The 25933-nt window shown below is 41.8% G+C and overlaps 1 protein-coding gene across 1 annotated transcript in view; it reads right to left on the reverse strand.

Annotated features, from left to right (window-relative positions):
• Positions 1 to 1109: 1109 nt before the first annotated feature.
• The window catches only part of zmat4a (zinc finger, matrin-type 4a), a 94405-nt gene continuing 69581 nt past the window's right edge, over positions 1110 to 25933 (reverse strand). Inside the window, 2 exon segments of the mRNA XM_057360542.1 lie at positions 1110 to 2557; positions 21942 to 22038. Coding sequence (XP_057216525.1) covers positions 2530 to 2557; positions 21942 to 22038 — 125 coding nt within the window. The 3' untranslated portion in view covers positions 1110 to 2529.

Here is a 25933-nt window from a genome sequence, read left to right on the forward strand (position 1 = left end):
ATGCAGAAAGGAAAAATGTGAATGCGCCAACATTGATTTATGTTCCTTATTTTTTTCTGATGACTCTCATCCAATTTGCATGTCAAGTCCAAAACCTATTTCACACAAAATGACGAAATTACAAAATCAAACTTTTCTTTAGAAATAGCTTTGACCCAGTGGTTAGCAATAGATTAGTTTTTAAATACATATACACTTGTACAAAGGGCTTTTTTTGACTCCCCCCCAACAAACTTAATGGGCCCTTGACATCTTTTTAATACAAATGTGACCCTGCTGGTGAAAACCCAGCTAAAGACATTTTTGTGATTTACGGTTTTCTATAAAACCATTCATCATAATGTTAAGTACATTCTGTGAAAATATAACCTTGGTAACTTTATATAGACTGAGTAAGACCATGTCAAAGATTGAAATCAATGTTTAGGAAGCATCATGCATGAAGATGATCGTGAAAGCGCATCAAAACTTTCACTTCTACATTTCGTAGAAATGTACAAGGATTCGGTTGCAATGGACAGAGGTCCTTTTTAAACTACTATTTGCCCACATTAATGTCCCGACATAGTCAGATGCATTTGGGAACTTTCCCCATTTACATTTTCCATTATTTAAATTTCCTCACGAGCAGAATAATGAATGACTCAGTCCTCCTGATGAGGTGCCGCCGTCGTCACTTAATTAGAATAATCTATCTCTACGGGTCAGGATGCATGAAAAAGGACACCACAATGGAACGTTTCATTAGAAAAGTTCATTATCAAATAAATAGCTTTGACTTGCGCCTGACAGTGAAGAGGCAGTTGGAACAAACGCTGATGACTAAATATCTGTCCTCTGAAAGAGGCTATAGCAACCCCTATAAGAACCACGATGGGATTCTTACAGGCGATTTCTTGTCATGCTGCAACTGAATTGATGTCAGAAATGGGACGTCTGAGTGTTAATTAAGTTTGATGAAGGTCTGTGCTGTATACAGAGAGTTATGAACCTGTGTCACTCACAGCACGGCAGGACATTTCATATTTTAAAACGGGGGCATACTTACTGTAAACATTCGGTCTTCATGAATTAATCTAGAAATCAAACGCTGTCACCAAAAATGGTTTTGAAGTGCCTTTTATTTCATTTCAGACACAATCGATCACATGACCCAGAGCACAAAGAGGGAGAACAACAGCTTGCTCTCTTAAAGGGAACACACATTAGTTCCAATGAAACAATGCATAAATGGATTTCTCTATCTTTGAAACAGAGAGCTGATAAAGTATTTGTGCACTTGTTTGTTAAAATTCAAATCTTTATATACATCATAACAGATTACGTTCTACCATGCTTGGATGAGTAATCTTTACTTTTTATAGTTTTCAGTTTTTTTAATAATTTCCATGATTTTGTTATTTCTTGATTGTACCAAGGAATAAACTGACATCTTTCTATCAAGAATAAAATAAAGTCAAAAGTTCTCATTACGATGATCGCTCATTTTTTTTAAGAGAGAAAATAAAGAGACACAATCAGTGCAAATGCAAAAGCTTAAGAACGCACTAGTTTTGCAGCTTATGACAGTTGAATAAATATATTAAATATATCTTCTACAGTACACTTCTAATAATAATTCAAAGTATTATTAGAATATTCTGAGAATGACGATTACAGTAATCTTGTACATACCTTTTCACGTTCACACGTCAAAGGTAACAGCAGGCATGTATTCAGGCAAACTGAAATATGTGACCAACAACCAGATGAAGAATTTAGCTGTTTTTTGAACTCTGCTTAAGTCTACACAATTTTTTAGATTATAATGCAACCTCATTTAAATCTGTTGAAAACTTCAAAAATGTATTAAAAACCAGACCAGAAATCTAAATAAGTCTATATTAGCTGTGAGTTCACGTTTATAAATCATCTCAAATGCCCATTCATCAAACACACCAAAACAGCTACATACAGATAAGACATACATACTGTACATAAACACATCTAGCAAAGTGTTTCTGTAGAACCCCAAATGCACACATAAAAAATAAGACATAAACGTGAACCGTGGACAACTGTTTCCAATAGAAGTTCATTCTTTTGCTACAATTTTCTTGACAAATAATTTGGCAGATTTTTGAACAGATGTTGCTTAGCTGAAAGAGTGACCACAAGTAACGTATTCAGTCATGCACACAACAACTGACTGAGATTAGATACAGTATATAAACGTCTGGTGATGTAACAGAGAAACTGGCAAGTGGGCATCACTTGATGAAGTCACATCTGCTCCAGAGTTTTAGGGCAAGATGTCTGATGTCATGAGGAGGAGGACTGCTGCAGAAGAGGCTTGGAGGCAGAGGGACATTGGGAATGAATAAAGGCTGATTTTTAAGAGGATCTTCTTTTGCGGTCAAGTTGAGAGCAAGTCAACAAAGTGAAATGGAGCAAAATTATGAGAGAGAAAGATAACAGAGGCAGAAAATCCAGGGCAAGCTGTTAACAGCTTGTCTGACATCAATCCAATCATCTTGGTTCTCCTATGGCTCACTGGACACACAGTTGATTTTTTAGGCTAAAAAGAGAAAAAATAAGCATATTTGTGTGATACAGTATATTATAAAATCAACGTATATTACCATTAACCAACGTATATCTCATTAGTTATAATGCAGTATGTTCTGCAAAATTGAAAGAGCTGAATTAATACACTAGTCTAGACCCTTGAATTCTTTCCAACCCAGTCATTTCACCAGCAAGCTCGAGAACAGCATTTCAGAGCTCAGTATTACAGCCTGAAGTGATTTCTGTCAAGCAGGTTAAAAGCTAGGCGAAAGTCAAAACACAGTAATGTAACCCTGCACTCCACACAAAATTACAGTACATGCCCACCTCCTTCATAATGACAGGACTGGGAAAGCCTGTGAAAAATTACACTGAAACAAAAGATGATAGTGTGCGGTGTAAAACACAAGGGTGCTGTGTCATTACACATTATCATAAGCGCTGTACTCTGATGCAACAAGAGAAATTTAGGTAGTGATCTTGCAGTAAAAGATGAAGGCAAGATTATTATTGAGGCCTAAAATTTTCCTACAGAATCAGTTATATATCCTGTATAGCATGTTAACATCTCATGAAATATTTACAGTGAAATAATGCTAAATGACTTTGCTCTTGTAACAAGCGAATTTTAAAACGGTGGAAAACAGTCTTTCGGTTGTCAAGAGTTTTTCTGTTGTCTGAATAGGTGGCAAGAAAAGATATAGCGACAAACAGTGAAAGCAGTAAAATATTGAATACTCTGTTATAAATCTAACTAAAGATCGAAAAATACATGAAAAAATTAGACTACATCCAATTCATTTGAAAAATCATACAGTTATCATTTGAATACAGTTTTCATCATTTATTTGACAATGGTTAAAAGGACAGTTCCCCCAAAAATAAAAAGTCCGCCTTCATTTGCTCTCCCTTCCAAATCTGTATAAATTTCTTTGTTCTGATGAACACAGAGAAAGATATTTGGAAGAATGATTGTAACTAAACAGTTCTTGGCAACCATTGACTACCATTGTAGGAAAAATGAAAATTGTAGTCAAAAGTGCCCCAGAACTGTTTGCTTTCCTACATTCTTCAAAATATCCTCTTTTGTGTTCAACAGAACAAAGAAATCAGTAAAGCAATTTTTCCTACTATGGTAGTCAATAGTGGCCAAGAATTGTTTGGCAATAAGCATTCTCCCAAATATCTTTCTCTGTGTTCAACAGAACAGAGAAATTTATACAGATTTCACTCGAGGGTGAGTAAAGATGACTGAATTTTTATTTGTGGGTGAACTGTCCCTGTGCCATTACGATTAAATAATGTTAGCACTTACAACCTTGAAAAATGTATTAGAAAAAGCTGAAATGAACATGAACTAAGATTAATAAATTGTTTAGAAGCATTGTTCATTGTTAGTTTATGTAAGGTAATGCATTACATAATACAACCTTATTATAAAATGTTACCAACATTTCCATGTAAACTATGTAATTTGGTGAATAAACAGTTTAGGATACTGAACATAATAACCAAAAACCAAATAATAGCAGGAATAACAGGTGAAGATGTTAACATGGGTTGGTAATGAGAAAGCAGATCATTAGAGTAATGCTTGAACTGATTACATGGAGTAATAACAACACCACTGAGAACACTTACAGAGTTTTAATTACAGCCTTAATCTCTGTCGCTCTAGAATTGTTACAACATACATTAGCCAAAGAAAGCGATAAAAAAGCCTTGTGAAAACATCATCATGTGACATTTAGAAGAACTGGGGGTTACGATCACTTTATACAAAGACAGTCACAAAACTGTTGATCTTCTTTACCTTTAGTGAGGAAATCCCCTGATACACATTCAAAGGGCAATTTGTTTTTCAGTCATTACCAATAAAAGCATCCTTCATTTCAAAATGCCACGCCTCAGAGGGTTATATAGAGGAACTCTATAACACAATCTCTATTAAACAGTTCAGTAAAAGACGAGATCCACCCACTCCAAAAACATTCACTTGTCTTATAGAGAATGTGAAGCTGACGTAACGCTCTATGTTTTATGTTGCTGTGGTGCCACCATCTTGGGAGGAAAATACTCCACTGCTATTATTGTTTTGATATGTACCATTACTTGTTTTGTTTGATATATGGAAAAATCGAAAGTGAAAGAACCATGGGCTTTTCCTGAATGACTTTTTTAACACAGCAAGACCAACCTACCATAGTTATATTTCCTAATATACTAGAAAAAGAAAACACTGCATTGAACGCACTAGCAGCCAACCTCCCAAGATGGCGCAACATTCAACGAGGCGTGACGTCGATTAACAAGCTCTATACTGGTACAGCTTTCTCAGGTCAAGGCTTTTTGGCAACCACTTATGCGACTAACTGCTAATATTAATAACTATTCTACAAAACCTTCTTCAAAATATTCATAAAAATGTTTGGACCTCTTTCAGCCTGTTGTTTTTAATATGATTAATATTTAAATATTACTTTAATATTACTTGGAATGCAATAAGCTTTGAAACCTTTGACATACAGTAAGACAGTACCAAAAATCTAAAAAGCACTGCATTGGAGAGCTAATATGTCATAGTGGCCCCTGTGATTTTGCAAATGTCATTTTAATGCACATCAAAAAAAAAAAATACTTGATGGTATTGGCCTAAATTATTGCTTTTTTTTTTACAGCAATTAAACCCCAAGATCAAACAGTTGGTGTAGATGTATCCTGCAGCTGAGACAGCTCGTGTTTTATTAGGTTTGCTATAAGTGGCTGACATGAATCCCAGCACAACCTGGAAATGCATTCAAGGAAAAAGTGCCTTTTTTGTATTGCACTCTCCTTTCTTGGCTTTCTGACTGTCTGCAATTTTTATACAATAAAAGCAATGTTTTTATGGCAGATTTAAACAGTTTTACAAAAATATAAGTGAGAAAACTGTCTGGATGGCTTCTTTGGACCTATACTTTACATAACATTCACCCAAAGATAGCAATTCTGTCATTACTCATAACTTGCTTTTTCTGTGGAGTACAAAAGGAGTTATTTTGGAGTTATAACAGAATATCCAAACTGCCATTTCTCATTCAATAAAAAAAGTTGATGTTTATCAATGTCTATGTTTATCAATATCTATAAAATGACAGTGACCTTACAAAATATAAGTATATGTCCACTTCATCTTATTAAGTATACCTTGGTAAAGTTCAAGTATACTCTCAGTACTACTAGTTTAGTACTAGATTGCAAGTATACTAATAGCACACTTGAATAACCCTCTTTTTTATTTTTGTGTAAAAACTACAGCTGTCAAATCATTAATCGCAATGAATCGCATCCAGAATAAAAGTTGATGTATACTTATTACTCGGCTCGTTGGAATGCTTGGTTCTGATTGGCCAGTCGCAACTGTCACGGTTCCCTTCTGTTTCTCCCCGTGTTTATCCCAAGGACTTCACTTCCCACGATCCTTCACGCTCCCGCACCTGTGTCTCATCTGCAATCCCCGCACCTGTCAGCGATCCCCTCATCACCAGTGGACTATATATACTCATTCTGTTTGCCCCATCGTTGTCCGGTATTGTTCCTATGTCAGTGTTATTACGTCATGTGCCTGTTCTAACGCTGTTAATAAATCTCCATTTGTGTACCCTCCGCGATCCTGTGTGGACTACGGTCCCTGACAGCAACATTTGCAGGTTCGTTATTCCCAGATAACAACCGCTCAAAACTAATAACACACGGTAACCTGGATGACGCAAATCATTTTGACAGATTTTTTTTGACAAATTAAATATGTCTTTTAACAACATATATGACATTATATTTACAAATGATTAAACCAAATGGTTTACCACGGTTTTTACTTGCGGAAGGTCTGCATTCGGTAAAAATGAGCTAACATTATTTCAAATTCCCATTTCATGTCCATTTTTTTTCTCATGTGGCAAGTAGCCATGTAATAAGCGGGATAATGTACAAGCAGCCGGCTGTTATCCTGATCACACTGATTATTTCTGGGATAAAAACCGGCTGCCTGTACATTATCCCTTACATAATATATGTCTGTGTACTCTGCATATTCATTTTATATTTACACATACACATTTAGGAAATATTTATAAAAATATATTTATTTTTATCTACCAATAATTTTGATTATATATAAATGTTTATACATTTTTATATTTTTCTTAAATATATGCATGTCAGTGTATTTTTTATGAATACGAAATTAATATGCACAGTATATATTATGTCAACACAAACTTTTATTCTGGATGTGATTAATCCTGATTAATGACCTGCCTAGAAAAAACAAAAATCTAAGGTGAAGTTCATACGAGGTTTTCATACAGTGTTGTAAAAACATGCCCATCTACTGTACAGTCAGAAGGATACATGTTTCACATTCCAAATTAAGCAAAACAAAGGAGCCTGGAGCTACATTTTACATAATATTCTTCTCCACTTTAGGTCTCACATTTAAACTAAATTGCTGTTGCCAAACCAGCACTGACCTCCATCAACCGGCTCCTCCTACCTACAGTACAGACACTGTTCCATTTCATCTGTCTCTGCGTATACTTGACTAAATCCAGATTATTAAAAAAATAAAGGCGATTATGTGTTCATTTGTCTTCTTTTTATATGTGATGTGAAGTTATGATAATCAAATTATATATCTTAGTTTAAATAACATAAAACACATAGAATTAATGCTAAAACTTTAACTGAATTTGCTGTAGTTAAAAAAAATGACAGATTAAAACATTTTAGTTGAATGAACTATAAAACTAGTTGAGCAAACATACTTTTTAATGTTTGAGTCAAGTTTGTGTCACGAAATGTGAGGTGTGGAGAACCCAATTGCAGGCAGCGGGGATTAAGGGGTTAACAAAACAAGATTTATTAAATACAAAACAAAGACCCACAATGGGGCAGAACAGAACAAACAGGATAAATAACAGGACGAGGACTAACTAACACTAAACTGAGATAACAACACTAGACATAAACTAAACTGGACACTTACTAGACTGACGGTGAAACAGCACGACAGGAACAGGCAATATTGGGAAACACTGGATGAGCAACAAGACGAACTGAACACAATGACACATGAGGGTATTATATAGGGAGACAGACAAAGGATAATTAGCAAGGTGTGGGTAATGAAACACTCAGGGAAAGTTAACGAGGAAACGAGATGGCGGGAACGGAGACGCGGACCGAGAGAGAGAGAGTATGGAAGGCCGAAAGGTCAACAATCTCTCTCTCCACATAAAACCTAAGGCTTTGACATGACTCTGCCAAAATACCAAGAAAACCATGACAAGACGAGGCAGAGTCATGACAGTTTGGGCCAACTAAAAAAATAACAATTCAAGTAACACTTTGGAGACAGAAATGTAAAATTTCTGTGGAACTAGTTACTAAATAATAATTAGTTGAAACAACTTGAAAATTTGTACAGTGTATCTGATACAGTGTTGATATTATTTTTCTCCTGAGGCAATGCTTAAACAATTCTCAGTGCTCCACCTTTATGCTTGAGAGGAGGGTGTGCTTCTTAGGATAGAGACATCACACAGTCATGGTGATCTGCAACTGCAACTAGGATGAAAAAGGACATTCTTGGGGCATAAACTTTGCATGTGTAGGGCGCTTATAATGGACCAGTACTCATCTGACCCATTTGAGCGATGCTATACTATTTCCAGAGAGCATTTAGAGTAGTGTTGGCTCAATATCGGTACCATAGGTGATCAATAACCAGCCCCAAAATAAATTATTTGAAAAAATATTAAGAAGACTGCATGAAACTGCTGTAACTGCTTTAATGCATATTTTATATATTATTTTTATATTTTATATAGCACCATTTTATTTGTACACTTTTACACTGTATTACTGAAAAATGCTTTGGTTATATAGAATTATCATCATAATCCCACAAATATGAACAATTACATTTTGAACAACAATTAAATGTTTCAAGTAGGTCTATTTAATAGTAGCATTCAAGATTAAACTGAATGATCAATAAAAATAAAACACTGCACAGTCTTCACTGTATAAAATAAATATGCAATGACTCTAAATAAAGCTACAAAAGTTTCATTTTCTCTTTAATATGTGACACAGGTGTATTAGGTTACTGTCACTTTAATGCAAATTCTTTTTTTGATGCGGATATACATTTAAAACACAACGTACTGTGCTTATGTGAACCTTTTGTGTTTTTGACATAACAGAGTGTGTATTTGCAGTATAAGAACATATACAAGTCGTGAAAGAGAACTTCATGATGATGAGTAGGCTAACTGAGATGTCTGGAACAGAGATAACGTTATATATGCTATGTATGCCATTGAATGGGGATGTACAGACGCATCGCAGCATGAAGAATATACGTTACACTGTAAAACAATCTAAAGATCTCTCAGCAAAAGTAGAAAGAGCCGAATTTGTAATAAACCACTCAAAGTGTCTCAGTTTAAATGGTCGCAAAATCGCATCTTGTTATTCTATGTTGCTGGTTCTGCGTCAGTTCTGTGGAATACTGCCGCATAGCGGTGAACTTTGGAACAGCAGTGTTTCAAGTACCGAAACAAGCAAAATTCTGGTATTGAACCGTTTGAAATCTAACATGTACCGGTAAATTTCCAGAACCGGTTTACCGTGCAACCCTAATTTACAGTAAAGATGCCGGCTTTTTAGTGCCCATCACTCATTTGTCCAACAAGCACGTCGATGCCATTTAGTCACCAATTTTTAATAAAACACGTTTTACAATGTGATGATGTTAGGTTTAAAGGCTTAAAGGTCTCCTCAGATGAGCACTTTCAACAAGTTGGTATGATTTATTAGGGTCTTCATGAAATGTCTGGAACATATTTTGCTTAAAAACACTCAATGGCTGTGTAAACAAAACCCTTCTTGCCTCATCAAAAACAGCTATGCTCACAGAAACCCGTTTTGGTGCATGTCTCTTTAACTGATAATGAGCTACAGCAAACCCCACCCCCCTTCTGTCCGGCGTGTCAACACAACACACGTGTAGTACACTGCCATGGCAATGGTTTAGCTAAATTATATTTCCTGAATTTCTCTGCGGTTAGTTTCGTCTTAAACGTCTCAAATCATTCGTCCGGAGACAAAAAAATCAGTCACAGCATACAGCGCATCCTAATGCTTACGATGTGTGTGTATGCTTACCTAAAATCAACGGAATCCACTGCAGATCTCAGCGGAATTACATGGATTTTAGCACTTGTCATTGACAAGTTATAATGTTACACACACAACGTGAGAGCTAGTTTGCCGTGACAGATTTTTCAGCCTAAACACGAATGATTTGAGACGTTTAAAATGAAACTAACCCCAGTGTTCGCCCATGTTCATTAGCAAAGCAAACAGCACGCCGCAGCTGAACATATTAACGCACATAATGTAATAACATTCATACAGCTAAACTCCAAGTGTCCATCTGCACTTATATACAGTAAGTTTAACACTGGCTTTGAATGTTCTATTTAGCCCGTGACTGACTTATCTCCCTTCGCTACATGTACGTCAATTCAGACTGTTGATAAATATTACTTACATCGGCAGTTTTGTCTCGTTCAGTCGGTCTCGATCCCACTTGAGGAACAACCTTGAAGCTAATCCTGCTTGTGCTGTCCCAGGTTGAAAAAGCACTCCGGTTTGAAGTGATTCGCGCAAACAAGCAGGTTTTTACTTATGGTTTCTGATGGATTTCCACTAAAAATAAAATAAATCCACTCCTGTCTCTTCCTAGGTTTGGACTCTGTGCAGCAACTATGCATGTTGTCCACGAACTTTAGCCATGGCGTCACGTACAGAGCTGTCGCTTGTGAAAACAACAATGGCGGAGCACGGTGGGAGGAACTGAGTAGATTAAGGGACGGTAACATTATAATAAAATCCGCTTTGGACATCACAATCGAAGCTAAATCTGAACGGCTCGATTTCTCACATGCTTGCAAGGAAAGGCACACCAAAACAAACTTACTGGGTTCTTATTTTTCACGTTTTCTGGGTTGCAAGATGCGGGGACCCGATTATAACACTTAAACACAGAAAAAGTGGGATTTTCATCTGATGTCTCCTTTAAACATTGTTTGTCTCTAATATCGCACAAACACTCACTGCCAATGATTTTTATCCCCTCACTTGTCATCTTGTGTCATCAAGATATGAGGCCAAAAGCAAACAATGTTGTTTGAAGACTGTCTCAGCCTATTTGTTTTCACTATAACTAAATCAATATTTCATGTTTTATTGCTCTTGGAGTGTAGACATGTTTATTTTACACCCAAAAAATCAAGCTTCCCCCCCGGGAGCTTACATCTTTGAGACAAACAAATCAGCCACGCTAGTGTGCAAAAAATGGGGCAGGCGAGATTGAAGGCAAATAGCTCATTAAAGATACGATGAGGCTGGAATCAAAGAGCTGTCAGGCGGCTGAGCTGAGAGAGATCTTCCTGACTTTAAGGTTGCTGAGCATAAGAACCACAGGGAACAAGTTGACAGACAGGAGAGGGACCCAGGATGAAAAGATTTCATTAACCAGGAGGGTGAAAGTGGAGGTTTGAGGACAGGTTTACTGAATGCTCATGGGGGAGATGTGGATGAAGTTCATAAGGCTGACATCTTATTGTGTACCGTTCAGTTTAATGTACTGAACCAGAAAAATAAAGGAAGATGAGAATAATACAGACCAGAAGAGAGCCCAGCTTCAGAGTGGCTGTTGTGGAAAGCTTGTTATTTAGCGTCTTTTTATTAAATTGCTCTAACTGTGAAACATTAAAAATACACCATACACTCTAAAAAATAATTAATGTGGCTTAGTAAATATCATAAAATAAACATTTATATTAACGTAAAATCTTTTAAAATCATATTCAGTGGGACATATTAAAAAAATATTAAAATCCAACAGTTAATTTCTCTAAAATGTATCACGATCGTGAGGAGAACCCAAATGCAGGCAGGCGTGAAGGGGTTAACAGCACACTTTATTTTACACAAAAAACACGCAAAACAAAAACACCCACAGTGGGGAACAAAACACGATAATAAATGGAGGAACAAAACAGGCACATAAACTCACTAACCTAAAATACAAGGACTAAGGACCACACTGGAAAAAACTACAATAAACTAACAGACACTAAACTCACGGAACAGGAACACACAGCACTAGGCACGGAATCAAGACGAACAGGCATGAATACAATACAATCCACGAGCAACAAGACAATGAAAGATGAGGACTATTTAAAGGGGAACATCTACCCCGGCTGCGCTCGAGGGCGCGGAGTCCTGGGGGATTCTGTGGGGGAAGTCCTGGGGGGGACCGCCGACTTGAGCGTCGGCGGGACAAGGCTGGGACCCGGCTGGAAGGCCGGCTGGACAGGGCTTGACGCCGGCTGGAAGGCCGGCTGGACAGGGCTTGACGCCGGCTGGAGGCCGGCTGGACAGGGCTTGAGCCGGCTGGAAGGCCGGTCTGGACAGGGCTTGACGCCGGCTGGACGCCGGCTGGATCACCGGCTGGGATCGCCGGCTGGACCACCGGCTGGACGCCCGGCCGGCACCGGACTGGACGCCGGCTGGATCACCGGACTGGACGCCGGCTGGAAGCGGACACCGGCTGGACGCCGGCTGCACCGGACTGGACGCCGGCTGCACCGGCTGGGTTGGAGTCCACGCTGCCCGCCGCTGCCTCTTCTTCTTCCGCCGAGCCACCCGGCTGGTGGTCGGGTGATGGAAGGAGGTATAAGGCACGGCTGGCTCCGGCTGGGACTCCTCGGAGGTGGATCCCCAGGACGCTCGCCTCCCCCGCTTGCCACGAGGCTGGTGGACGGTGGAGAGGCTGCCGAGAGTGAGGGGGATGGCGTGCCGATGCCCACAACCCCGATCTGCAGGGAACCACCCTCAGGGATCGTGACCAACGGAGATGGGTAGCGGGCACTTGTTGAGACCATGGACTCCGACCGCTCTGCGGCGGAGAGCCACACGGCGTCGAAGTCCAACGGCCTCAACGCCCTCATCTCCGCCCTTGAGAGTGGATTCCTGAGACCGGAGTTGAACAGCACCGCCAGCTCCTCCTCCCCAAAGACGCCATTCTCGGCGACATCCAGGAACCTCTCCACATACTCGTCCACACTCTCGCTTCCCTGGCGAAGTCCGCAGAGGAGGCGAGCTAGGTGGGACTGTCCAGTGTTCATAATGCTGCCTGCTGGGTTGTGGGGTGGCTCGTGGATTCTGTCAGGGCAGGCGTGAGGAGAACCCAAATGCAGGCAGGCGTGAAGGGGTAAACAGGACACTTTATTTTACACAAAAACACGCAAAACAAAAAAACCCACAGTGGGGAACAAAACACGATAATAAATGGAGGAACAAAACAGGCACATAAACTCACTAACCTAAAATACAAGGACTAAGGACCACACTGGAAAAAACTACAATAAACTAACAGACACTAAACTCACGGAACAGGAACACACAGCACTAGGCAGGGAATCAAGACGAACAGGCATGAATACAATACAATCCACGAGCAACAAGACAATGAAACATGATGACTATTTAAAGGGTAAGACAAACAAGGATAACGAGCGAGGGCAGGTGTGAAACATAAGACACGGCAGGGAGACAATACAGGAAACGAGAGGGGCGGGGCCAATGACGAGACACTGGAGAGAATGCATATTATTGTCAAAAGGACAATAATATGTTTCTCTCCACACATAACCAAAGACTTTGTCATGGCTCTGCTACAGGACCAAGAAAAACATGACTAATAGAGGCAGAGCCATGACAAAAATGTACATACATTATTTAGGTTTATTTAATGAAAAATAAGTATTTAATAACTCATTATATTTTTAATATACGCTTAATATTTTTGGTGAATTCTAATAGAAATATATGATTTGTTATTGATTTTTTTTAGTTACATTTACACAATTTAAACAGCATATTTGATTGATTTCACAGCTTTAAAATTTACAAATTGTCTTTTTTTTTGAGTGTACATTGTTACACGTAAAATAACCGGTACGTTTTTGTGTATCTAGTGTATCAAGTTTTAATAGAAAACAACTATTGGTGGGTGGGGTGAGCAGTTATGTCCCTTTATGAAGGGCCATCCAGCAAATGTGTACAGGAAATATGATCATATAATCCTGTGGTAAATATTATAAGATCTAATTTGGGATTTTAAGGGATACATGGAGAGACAATACACAATTTGAAATTCTGTTTTGATTTAAATTTGATGCATCTTACATATGCTTTTATCCAAAGTGACTTAAAGTGCATTCAAGATATAAATTTAGTATTAGTTTGTCAGACTATGTTCCCAGTGATCAAACCCGTGACCTTTGAGCTTCTAACGCGATGCTTCACCACCTGAGCTACAGAAACACACAGGAATGATAAACACACATTTTATGAGGGAAAGTTTTTGTTCACATAAGAAAAGAATGCCTTGCTCCTTTCAAAGTCTTTACTACATGAGTGTTGCCCTTCATAGTGAGTAGGGCATAGCAATGCGAGTTCCAATTGGATTGGCCCAGTGTGTAATGTGCAACCCATTAACATCTCCCAACTCCTATCAGAACAGAACATGTATGAAGAGGGGTAAGTGTTTCTATATGTACAGGACACGTGTTGTGGGTGTGTGTGGGGTGGTGATGGGACATTGATGAATGACACAACATAAGTGTAATGATGCCATGATAATGAGTTTGTTGACTGGGCTTGACCTATTGACACTGAAGGAGAGGAGGAATGACTCTTTTCTCTTTCTTATTCTGTTTAGGGATGCACCTAATGTTCGGCCACCGAAAATGTTAGGCCGAAAATAGCAAAAAATGCAAGTTCGGTGTTCGGCCGAATATGTGAAATGGCCGAATAAATTTTACCGAACATGACTCGTGATACGATCAAGCAGCAACCAGCGTAGAGAGAGAGAGAGACAGAGACACGCGTGCGCTTTATTACTGCCGCAAACATTTTGGCCGTGCGTGCGTGCGTGCGTGTGTGTGTGCAGCATTTTAAAGTGTCAGAGAAAGACACAGCACGGGACTTGCTGCACGGAAGTAAATTTCCGAATGAAAGCGTCTTTACCGGTCGGTAACTTTACTTCAGACGGAAGCGGGCTGTCTGACAGTAGCCCCGCCGCTCGCGACATCCTTTGACATCATACAGTGGTCGCGTGCACACAGTTCCCTGTACTAAACAACTTGTCAAAGTATGTTCGGTGCATCCACGAGAGCACCTTCTAGAACAGTCAGCTTTTGTGGGCGGAGTTTGGAAGAGAGACGTGAACTGAAATGGTTGTCAGTCAGCATCAGTTAGAATTGCTTGCATTGGATGTTTTTTTTTCTCAAATCATTTTGCAATGTAGCCTATAATAATCCAACAGTTTTAGTTTATTCGTATTTTTAGCTTATAGGCCTAATGTGGAATGACAATTTTTAATGAACTGTTTTGTTGTAGGGGTACAGAGTAACTTACATTACATTCTTTTAGCAGTCAGTTATAGGCCTAATTAATATAGGCTATTCATGAAGGGAGAGGGCTCAATTTTTTGTTTGAATTTACTTTGTTTTGCTCAATTTTATATTAAGTTGTATTGTATTTTATTGAAAAGCAACACAAATTATAAAAAGCACATTTTGACTATTCAGTTTGTGCAATAGTGAAAAAAATAGCTTAATAAATAGAAGAAATGCAAAAAAACATGTTCGGTGTTCGGTATTATTCGGCCTTCGGCCAAGTGTTTCACATCATGTTCGGCTTCGGCCAAGAATTTTCGTTTCGGTGCATCCCTAATTCTGTTCATACCCTCTTACATTCTGTGTTCTCTGTGTTAATTAGATATACGTCAAACCCTTGAGCTTCTGGCCATTTGCATGTGCGTGTGTAAATGGCATTAAAAAGTGACAGGTTACATTGTTTGTATTTTAGAGGAATTTAGCCGTATGAAGACCGCCGTATGAAGACCTCTGTATCAAGAAACAATGATTAAAAAGCGTACTCTGACCCCTCTGCAAGCTTGATAGCATTTAGATTCAAATGTGATGTAAAACTAACTTTGCTTGAGGTGGATTCCTGACTAAAGCTGTCTGATAATTTGTTACTTTTGCCTCTCTTCGTCTTTATTTTAAGGTTAAGGTTACTTTATGTACTTACATGCTGCATTGTGAATCAAGTTTTGAATGCTGATTTTTAGATATTGCCCAACAACTGATTTTTTTACCAAATAGTTTTAAACTCACCAAGTCCACAACTCTAAACTCATCTTGAGTTCCTTTAATAGGCCTGTGTTCATATTGTAAAACACATAAAGCCCCCTTTAGCTGTATGGTTTCACCAAAAAACATTTAACATCTGCAGAAACGTTTCTCTTTCAAAACAAAATTATTTGTACAGGAAAACATATGATTAGACTATTAAACTGTTATACATTATTAGAGGTGTTAGTGAGGCCAGCAGGTGCTCACCCTGTGGTCTGTGTGGGTCCTAATGCCCCAGTATAGTGACGGGGACACTATATGACGTTAAACCGTAGAGGTACAGGTCCTGACTCTCTGTCGTCATTAAAAATCCCAGGAGGTCCTTCGAATAAGAGTAGGGGTGCAACCCCGGCATCCTGGCCAAATTCGCCCATTCGCCTCTATACATCATGGCCTCCTAATCATCCCCATATGTACTAATTGGCTTCGCAACTCTGTCTCCTCTCCCCCAATAAGATGGTGTGTGGTGGGCGTTCTTGCGCAATATGGCTGCCATCGCATCATCCAGGTGGATGCTGCACATTGGTGGTGGTTGAGGAGATTCCCCCTTCCATGTAAAGCGCTTTGAGTGCCCAGAAAAGTGCTATATAAATGTAACAAATTATTAAAAGGTAGGAAAGGAATAGACATTTTCATCTTTGGTTGTTTGGGAAACCAAAAATGGTTCTTCTATGGCACTGAATTTATTTTATACACTTGTTATACGCTCATTTTAGAGTTTAGAGCTCATTTTATGCCCAATGTTTCTGTGTGCTATTCATTGTTGCTGTCTATATAAAGCATTTCAAAATAATTCACTTAAACAGTTCCTTTTTAGTTCCTATGTAGGTGGTAGACAGCAAGGCGGTTAACAAGGTTTTGGAACAGAGATTCAATCTATCTTCACATCAGACATCAGTTTACCACTGTCTGATCCATCACAAATCACACACAGCTGGTGATCTGCTCAGATGAACCTAAGAAATTAGGAAGTTACTATACTCTAATAGAAAGTGGTGAATAAATACACTCTTCAGAGCTAAACCAAAGCTCTACCTAGGAAGAGGTTGTACTTAATTCTTAATTCGGCAGGAGCAACATGTTTAGCTCGTCTGCTAGCCGTGGGTTTGATTGAACGGGGCAGGTAAGAGGCAGGGTTTTGATTTAAGCTGCTGGAGGAGATGTGGAGTGTTGTCTATTGATTGGGAGAATTATCCGTATCCTTATCATGAGTGGGTAATTTGTTTCACCAACCCCTACAAAGAGTGAGAATTGAATTTCCTCATTGAATTTTGTAACACGCGCACAAACTCCTCATTGTCATTGATATAGACTGAAACAGCTCAGGTCTTAAAATCTGATATACTTTTATGTGCACAAATGTCTGTGTGTGAGACTGAAGTGGGCTTAAACCATGCAGGTAAACAATAATTTAATGCAATAACAGAGACATTTAAAGGGATACTTTTGGGCCACCGTTGCATTTTCGTGTGTACAGCCGATCCGTATATTTTTTGAAACGATGATGTCATCACCCCAGCGCGCAAAGTTTATGCGCATGCTCCAAGACTTCTTCTCTGTTTTTTGTGTATCTCTGTGGCAGAATCACAGCGCCACATCCTGATTTGGCGTGTATACTACATTGTTTTGAGTCGGTTTAGCGGTTTCTTGTGTACGCAGATATTTCTTGAGACGACGCCATGAAAAGGAAAAAAAAGATCAGATAGGGAAAGCTCTGGATTCGTGTGGATGTAGTCTTATGACACTTTTTCACTGGTACTGTCAGGTTTAGTACAACTCAGTTCGGTACAGCTCACTTTGGCTTCGGGGATTATAAACTTATCGTCATAGTTGCGCCACAATAACATCATTATTAACACGACATAAACACACGTACAACACAGGAGTAATGGAGCATATCGATGGCGGATGGCAGCAAAACAAAATACTGCTAAAATACCAGAGAGTTTGAGAAATCTTACAGCAAAGACCAGACAACGATCATTTGGTTTGCTCGACAGCGCACAGGGGTAAGCTAATGTAGCATTTAGCATTGCGTTCAGGGTCTCGATCTCTATTTTACTCTCACGAAGCATATAACAAAATGCCAATATTACGTATTAAAATGCGTATTCGTGTGTTGCAAATCCAATGACGCTGGTAATGATTCTCTCTGCCCAATCAGTGAACTGTGTGTAAAGACGTCAGATTTTGGACGTCTAAATTCTTCAAAATGTCCAATTTTGTGTTCAACTGAGCACATTTTTTGATATCCCAGAAATGTCAGTTGCTAACATTTGACCAAATATCCTTCTTTGTGTTCAACAGAACAAAGAAATTTATACAGGTTTGGAACAACTTGAGGGGGAGTACATTGAGTAAATTATGACATGACAGAATCTTTTTTTTGGGGGGGTGGAGTATCCCTTTAATAAATTCTACAGACAGTTTAAAGAGCAGATGTTTGACAAAACCAATTTAATAAATTGATGAAAAATTGTAACAGACATGTTTATGATAAAATAAAGACTATTTTTTCACTTCTGATTAAGATGTGTATTAAACGTCTTGGTTACGGATGTAACCTCAGTTCCATGATGGAGGGAACGAGACAGATGGGGTTCGCTCTTGAGAACCTATCAACTTCTGACTAGTTTAGAAAAGGCCAATGAAATTGGCGAATTAAATTTGCATGCCGGACTCCGCCCCCGGATATCTGGGTATGAAAGGGAGACGGCGTGCTGCATTCATTCACCTTTTGGTCTGAGGAGCCTGAGCATCCCTCGACCGCTGCGGCGGGAGGCCAGCATTGTGGCAAGAAGGACACAACGTCTCGTTCCCTCCATCAGGGAACTGAGGTTACATCCGTAACCAAGACGTTCCCTTTCTGTCGGTCTCTCGACGTTATGTAGAGCCGACAGATGGGGTTCCTATGGAAAACGCCACAGCGCTGTGCCACGTCACAATCTCCAGCGGAGCGAAGCTGACTGGCCTGGGCGAGTGAGACGAGCGCTGGCGCAAAATTGAAGCCCGCCGTCACGGGCAGAGGCCTCGATTCTCTTACAGCGAGAAGCCGCCCGGCACCGTAAGGGCCACCGGGTAAGCATTATTCCCCCCTGGGGGAAAAATGCTACAGAGACCACTACCTCCATAGGCAGGAATTAGTGGAGACACCAACATGGTCTCACCATCAGGGGAGAACTCATGGGAAAATGTGCAGACTGAAGGAGTTAACCGCAAGGTGGGAGTCCACTTAGCGAGGTCTTGGGTTACCGAGGTGGGAACCATTCATGAGGATACATCAGACGGAACCGCCCACTGCGGGGGGGTTACCACATCTGGAGCACTAGGTCCGGTTAGAGCTATGTGGTAGGTAACTCAACTGTTCCCCGGCCTAAGGGGGCAGGGCTGCTCTCCCAGCCTGCCCCCAGGAAGGTGCTTAGTGATAGATGGAATGCCTGTTCTTTACCCAGTGGGGAAAGAAGGGAGGCGGAAATAGCCGCTGACCCACCTAAGGAAGGGGGGAAGGGCTTTCGCAGGCATACGCCCTACCGGCTGCCAGTCCTACATGTTGCCTTGCAGGACGCGGGCTCACACCGGTTCCACGCGTAAGTATTAGAACCTCGCGAAGGTGTTGGGCGTAGCCTAACCCGCAGCTCTGCAGATGTCTGCCAGAGAGGCGCCCTGAGCCAGTGCCCATGAGGAGTGTGCCTCACTCCTAATGGGCAGGGGCGATCTTGAGATCAGTATGCCTAGCGACGGCACCAACGATCCAGTGCGCCAGCCTCTGTTTGGAGACAGTCCTCCCCTTCTGCTGACCTCCAAAACAGACAAAGAGCTGCTCAGAGCTTCTGAAGCTCTGCGTGCGGTCCAAGTAGAGGCGCAGTGCGCGTACTGGACACAACACGGATGGGGTTGGGTCTTCCTCCCCAGTGGGGAGCGCCTGCAGGTTCACCACCTGGACTCTAGGGGGAGTGGTGGGAACTTTGGGCATGTAGCCGGGCCCGAGTTCTAGGCAATCTGTGGACACGGAGGGTGCTTGTAGGTCCCCTACCCTCTTGGAAGTGAGCGCAATCAGGAGAGCCGTCTTTATCGAGAGGTGAGAAAGAGCGGCAGCTCCGAGGGGCTCGAAGGGGGGGGGCTCTTGAGGCCTGCCACCTAGGTTGCAAGAGGGTACGGAGCGCGGATGAGGCGGTCACCTTCTCGCGCCCTTTAGCCTAACCTAATGACCAGGTCGTGCTGTCCCAGAGGCTTCCCAACAACTGGGTCGTGATGAGCGGCCGTAGCGGCTACATACACTCCCAGTGTGGAGGGGGGAGAGGTTACTCTCCAGTCACGGAACGGGGAGCAGACAAGGTGGTGGCTGTGTCCCGTGGGAACACAGCCACCTGTGACGCAATGTCTGAATCGTCAACCGCCCACAGTGCGGGCAGGACGTATCCACAATGTCTGCCCCAGCGTACTGGAAGCAGACATCGTGTCCGTCCCCCTCTTCGATGAGTGTGTTGCACCCATGAGAACAGCGGGACATGCCACGCTGGAGAAATTTGCTCTTTTAGAGAAAAAAACTCGAACACTTCTGAAACTGCCGAGACGCCCAGGGGAAGTCGCTGCAGGAAGGGACCATCCGCTGCACCACGTCATAAGATTCCAGCAGTAATTCGGCGTAGAGATTGAAGTCTCGAAGTCGATCAGTGTGAAGGCTCCGAAGAACAAAAGGTGAATGAATGCAGCACGCCGTCTCCCTTTTATACCCGGATATCCGGGGGCGGAGTCCGGCATGCAAATTTCATTCGCCAATTTTACTCTCAAGAGCGAACCCCATCTGTCGGCTCGACACAACGTCGAGAGACCGACAGAAAGGGAACCCATATTCTAAACCTGGCATTGTGCACTAGTCTACATTTATTGTTGGCTTTTATGACAAATTGCTTGTGACGTTTCCTGATTTGTAAGTCACTTTGGATAAAAGCACTGCTAAATGAACAAATGTAAATGTACTTAATCGAAAACCTGGCAATGAAATTACCTGTGAGTGTTTATTTCGTTTGTATCTGTGTATACGATCGTCTGTACTGTATGTGCAGCAGGCTGTTCATTTGGGTGCTTGAGGGAACATTTGTTCCACCCTTTTGCGTTTGGCATGAAGCATGTGACACTGAGTGTATTAGAAAAGAAAGGAACAGACTGGTCAGGATAACTGAAGCATGACACAAGGGTTAGATTAATAAACTGAGAGCGGCTGTGTGTCAATATGCGTGTGTGTCAGTCACTCAACTCATGGAGGTGATACGCTTTAAAATATCACCTGCATAAAGATCAGCCGGTTGAGTGTGGGACACCCACAAAACATATGCTACTGGTCCACGGGACAGGGAAGACATCCAATCTGATGGCAGGAGATGACACAAAAATCGGGACATTTGAGAGCCACTGCAGATGGAAGTCGGGCTGCACTTCGGTGGTGCATGAGATCTACACATTTTTACAAGCATCAGATTTTTTGTGTACTGGTTAGAAAAGAAGTATTGGCTACAGAGAGATGAGATGACTGATGCTCTAGTCTCTAAACTCGCTCAGATTTGGATGTGCTCCTAATGTTTGCACAGTTAATGGGTGTGTAAACAGAGAAATTGGGGTCAGTACAAAAATTACAGAGTAACTGCTTCAAATTTGCTCTAGGCCGAGTGTCGAAAAGAGGAGGAAAGCACAGAACAAACAGACTGACTGACAAGTGAGAAGACTGATGGAATGGGAGCAAGCTGTAGACTCATAAAGAAAAGATCATTGTTGATTTAGACAGGTCTCAGTTACAATGCTGTCAAAAATACATGTTGTTACAGGTACAACTCCTCCTTTAGGGATTAATTTAAGAGCAATCCCAAATTCAAAAATGCGTTGGGATGTACTTGCATTTCCAGGAAATCTGTTGTACAGAAAGGCTGTCATTTAATCTTTCACATCACAGTTCATATGTCAGAGCACTAGGACATTATTCCTACCCTGTGTCACAGTTACTTACTCTGTATGTGCATTCTTTGTGTTGAATTTTGTATTTTTGTCAGGTTATGTGTGCGTGTCAAAACTGACTTGTTTTGGTGCTTGGAGCCCTGCAGGTGTGCGTGATACTGTGCCACTGAATTTAGCGTGACGCTGCAGATGTCACACGTGTAGCAGCGTTTCAGACCTAAAGAGAAAAGACACACATTTGTCAAAATACAAACACACATAGCCAGACACAGACAACTCAGAGCGATCACTCATCTGTAAAAGCGCTGTTATCCAATATATGCAATATAGCTAAACAGCCGCGGAAAAAATTAAGAGACCATTTCAGAGACCATTTTTCTGATTTTAAAATGTACTATTTATATGTATGTGTTTAGGTCAAATTTTTATTCTGTGAACTACTAACAACATTTCTCCCAAATTTCAAACAAAAATATCGTTTCTTTTTGCATTTATTTGTAGAAAATGAACACTGGAAAAACAGGTCAAAATAACAGAAAAGATACTCTGTATTTTTCAGACCTCAAATACTGCAATGAAAACAAGTTCATATTCACCTTTAAACAATACAACAGTAATAGTTGTACATATATTTAGGAAAAGTTCAGAAATTATTTTTTATACGGTGACCTCGATTTTTATCACAGTCTTCATGTGTCTTGTCATGCTGTCAGTCTTTCACATTGCTGTTGGATGACTTTATGTCATTCCTGAGGTTTGATTTAGTTGAAATTCAACAAAGACTGGTCATTAATGACCACAATACATCTAGAAATGCTTTTGAAATGAAAATTTGGAACGGTCTCAAATTTTTGAAGAACAGGACAGATTGATAAATTAATATTACAAGCATATTCTTCAGTCTAGTCTCTCTCTCTCTACAGTCTCTCCACCATGCTGAGCTAAAAACAGACTGGTCAATAAACCCTTATCATGTCATTCCTGAGAACAGAAGGACTAACTGGGGAATGAGATAACGCTGGCCCCTCTCTTTCCCTCGCTCGGCCGCGTCTCACTACGGGTCAATGCTCGGCTGTGTTTCGCAGTTCTGCCTGATCAACTCTCTTGATTACCGTACCCGGAGGGAATGTGTGTGCGGAGAGAATCTATTAGAGACATACATTATATATACCAAAGTGTCTTTTATTTATTTAAGTTTATCAGGACCATGAAACAACAATCCATGAAACCAGTTCAATGTTTAAAAGGAGGGGGCTTTGGTGGAGAAATAAGTGAATCTTGGGTGAAACAAAACAACACCTCATATTACTAGTCGTGGTCTGTTGACTTCGGAAGCCATAAAGCTCGTGACTAACGACATGATGCCGCAACACCCTGGCTATCAGCGCTGTTTATGCCGGGACCCCCTGTTATGGATTAAGTGTCCCGTGTAATTGCTGTCATGTTGCACTAATAATATTGCACGCTGAAAAATGGCCCTGGCGATCTCCTCTCCAAATTAAGTTAAACCCATAAACATCGTTTGGAGGAGAAGGGCATGGAGAAATTAACGCTTTACTTTTGATTCATCATCATGTCTAATTTTATCCATTCTCATACATCTACAGCGTGCTGCCTGTGACGATACGGTCTGGCGCTGCATTACAGCAGTCTGTCAAAAAAACGGACACTGACAGGCAGGGAACAAAGTCTGTCCCTGTTACGCACAAATGTCTGATTATTTCTGCCAGGGCAGCCAGCAGGAGTTTTGAAAGTTGCTAATCGTATCAGCAACAGAGAAACTGAAAACCACTGCAAAAACGTTTCATGTGTCAATATACAGGGTCATAAACAAAATAGTTTTTCGGCTTTGGAAGTTTGAAGTTACTGTTCATCTAACAATGACACTTGTCCTTGTTTACTCACCATTATGTTGATTTAAATCTGTTGGAATTTGTTCTGAAGGTTGTCTCAAACTGTGTTCACCCTGTTGTCCTCCACATTAGAAGCCCCATAAAGGACAAGAACAAGACTAGAAGCCTCTTAAAGGACAAAAAGCACCACAGATGGACTATAAACTATAGTCCCTAGGACGTGCTTTAAAGTCTTCTGAAGCCATACGATTGCTTCACTGTAAATCTTATCCTACATTAATATTGTCCTTGTATAGAAAGAGCATGAAATTCATCTATAATAGCCAGCTTGCGAGAAGGCGCACGGAGAGGCAGGTCCTTGGTGGAGAGCCATACCCGCTGACCACATACATAGACTGGAGGAGAGGACCGGTGATGGTCGGCCGCTACCTTGGTCTGGCTCATGGTTCGGGCCAGAACCCCCCTGGCCTTCCTCCACGTGCGACGGCAGCGCTGGACGAAGGCCAGGGCAGACGGGACTGCAGCGTCGGGTTCCTGTGATGGAAACAGAGGGGGGTTATAACCCAAGGAACATTAGAATGGGGACATACCTGATGCAGAGGACTGGAGGGAGTTGTGGGCGTACTCTACCCATGAGAGCTGAGAGCACCAGGAACTGGGATTAGATGATGTCAGACAGCGGAGCATTCTACCAAGATCCTGGTTGGCCCGCTCACATTGCCCGTTGGTCTGGGGGTGAAAACCAGAAGACAGACTCGCCGAGGCCCCGATCTGTCTACAGAACTCTTTCCAGAACTGGGATGAAAACTGAGGACCCCTATCAGAGACCACGTCGACCGGCAAGCCGTGGAGACGGAAGACGTGGTCTACCATCAGTTGAGCGGTCTCCCGGGCAGAAGGTAGTTTGGGTAAAGGGACAAAATGGACCGCCTTGGAGAAGCGATCCACCACTGTGAGAACCACTGTGTTACCTTCGGAGGGGGGAAGCCCAGTGACGAAATCAAGGGCAATATGAGACCAGGGGCGGAGCAGACCAGCGGGAGGGCGGTTGAGTGGCTTACATTGAGCAAACGTGGGGCAGGCAGACACAAACTGTTTGACATCAGCAGCCAGGGATGGCCACCAGAAGCGTTGACGAATGGCAGTCAACGTTCCCCGAGTTCCTGGATGGCAAACCAACCTGGATGAGTGACCCCATCGAGGGACTTCAGGACGCAGCGTGGCCGGCACCGGCAACCTACCCCCTGGACACTCTGCTGGCACTTGTACCCCTCGACCAGCCTCTATCACTCGCCGCTGGATGCCCCAAGAGAGAGCCCCGACCACCACCCTCCCCGGGAGGATGGTTTCGGCCAAAAGCTCCCTCTCCGGGGCCTCGAACAGACGCGAGAGGGCGTCAGGCTTCAGGTTCTTGGAACCAGGCCGGTACGAGAGGGTAAAGTCAAAGTGGCCAAAGAAGAGTGCCCAGCGGGCCTGGCACGAGCTCAACCTCTTGGCTGAACGGATGTAGTCAAAATTCTTGTGGTCCGTCCAGACCAAGAAGGGCCACGCTGCTCTCTCCAACCAATGACGCCACTCACCCAAAGCCAGTCTTACCGCTAACAGCTCTCGATTACCGATGTCATAATTACGTTCTGCAAGGTTAAGACGGTGAGAGTAGAAGGCGCAGGGGTGCACCTTCCCATCAACAGGGGATCATTGAGAGAGAACTGCGCCGACCCCGACATCTGATGCATCGACCTCGACAATAAATTGGTGGGCAGGATCTGGAACAGACAAAACAGGTGCAGAGACAAACAGGGACATTAAAGAATCAAAGGCAACCTGGGCGTCATGATTCCACCTGAACGGCACCTTAGTGGAGGTCAATGCCGTAAGGGGCGCTGCGATGAGGCCAAAGTTTCTGATGAACCGCCGGTAGAAATTGGCGAAACCCAGAAAGCGTTGGAGACCCTTACGAGAGTCGGGGGTAGGCCACTTGGCGACAGCTCTTATCTTGGCAGGATCCGCTATGATACCGTCAGAGGAGATGATGTGACCAAGGAACGTGACAGACTCGGCATGGAATTCGCAGTTCTCCGCCTTAACGAATAGTTGGTTCTCAAGTAGGCGTTGGAGGACCCGTCTAACATGCTGGGAGTGTGCCTGGAGAGAGGGGGAAAATATTAGAATGTCGTCCAGGTACACAAAGACAAACTTGATAATCATGTCACCCAGAACGCTATTGACGAGGTCCTGGAAGACGGCAGGAGCATTGGT

This window comes from Triplophysa rosa, linkage group LG2, assembly GCF_024868665.1.
Source record: "Triplophysa rosa linkage group LG2, Trosa_1v2, whole genome shotgun sequence".
NCBI lineage: Eukaryota > Metazoa > Chordata > Actinopteri > Cypriniformes > Nemacheilidae > Triplophysa > Triplophysa rosa.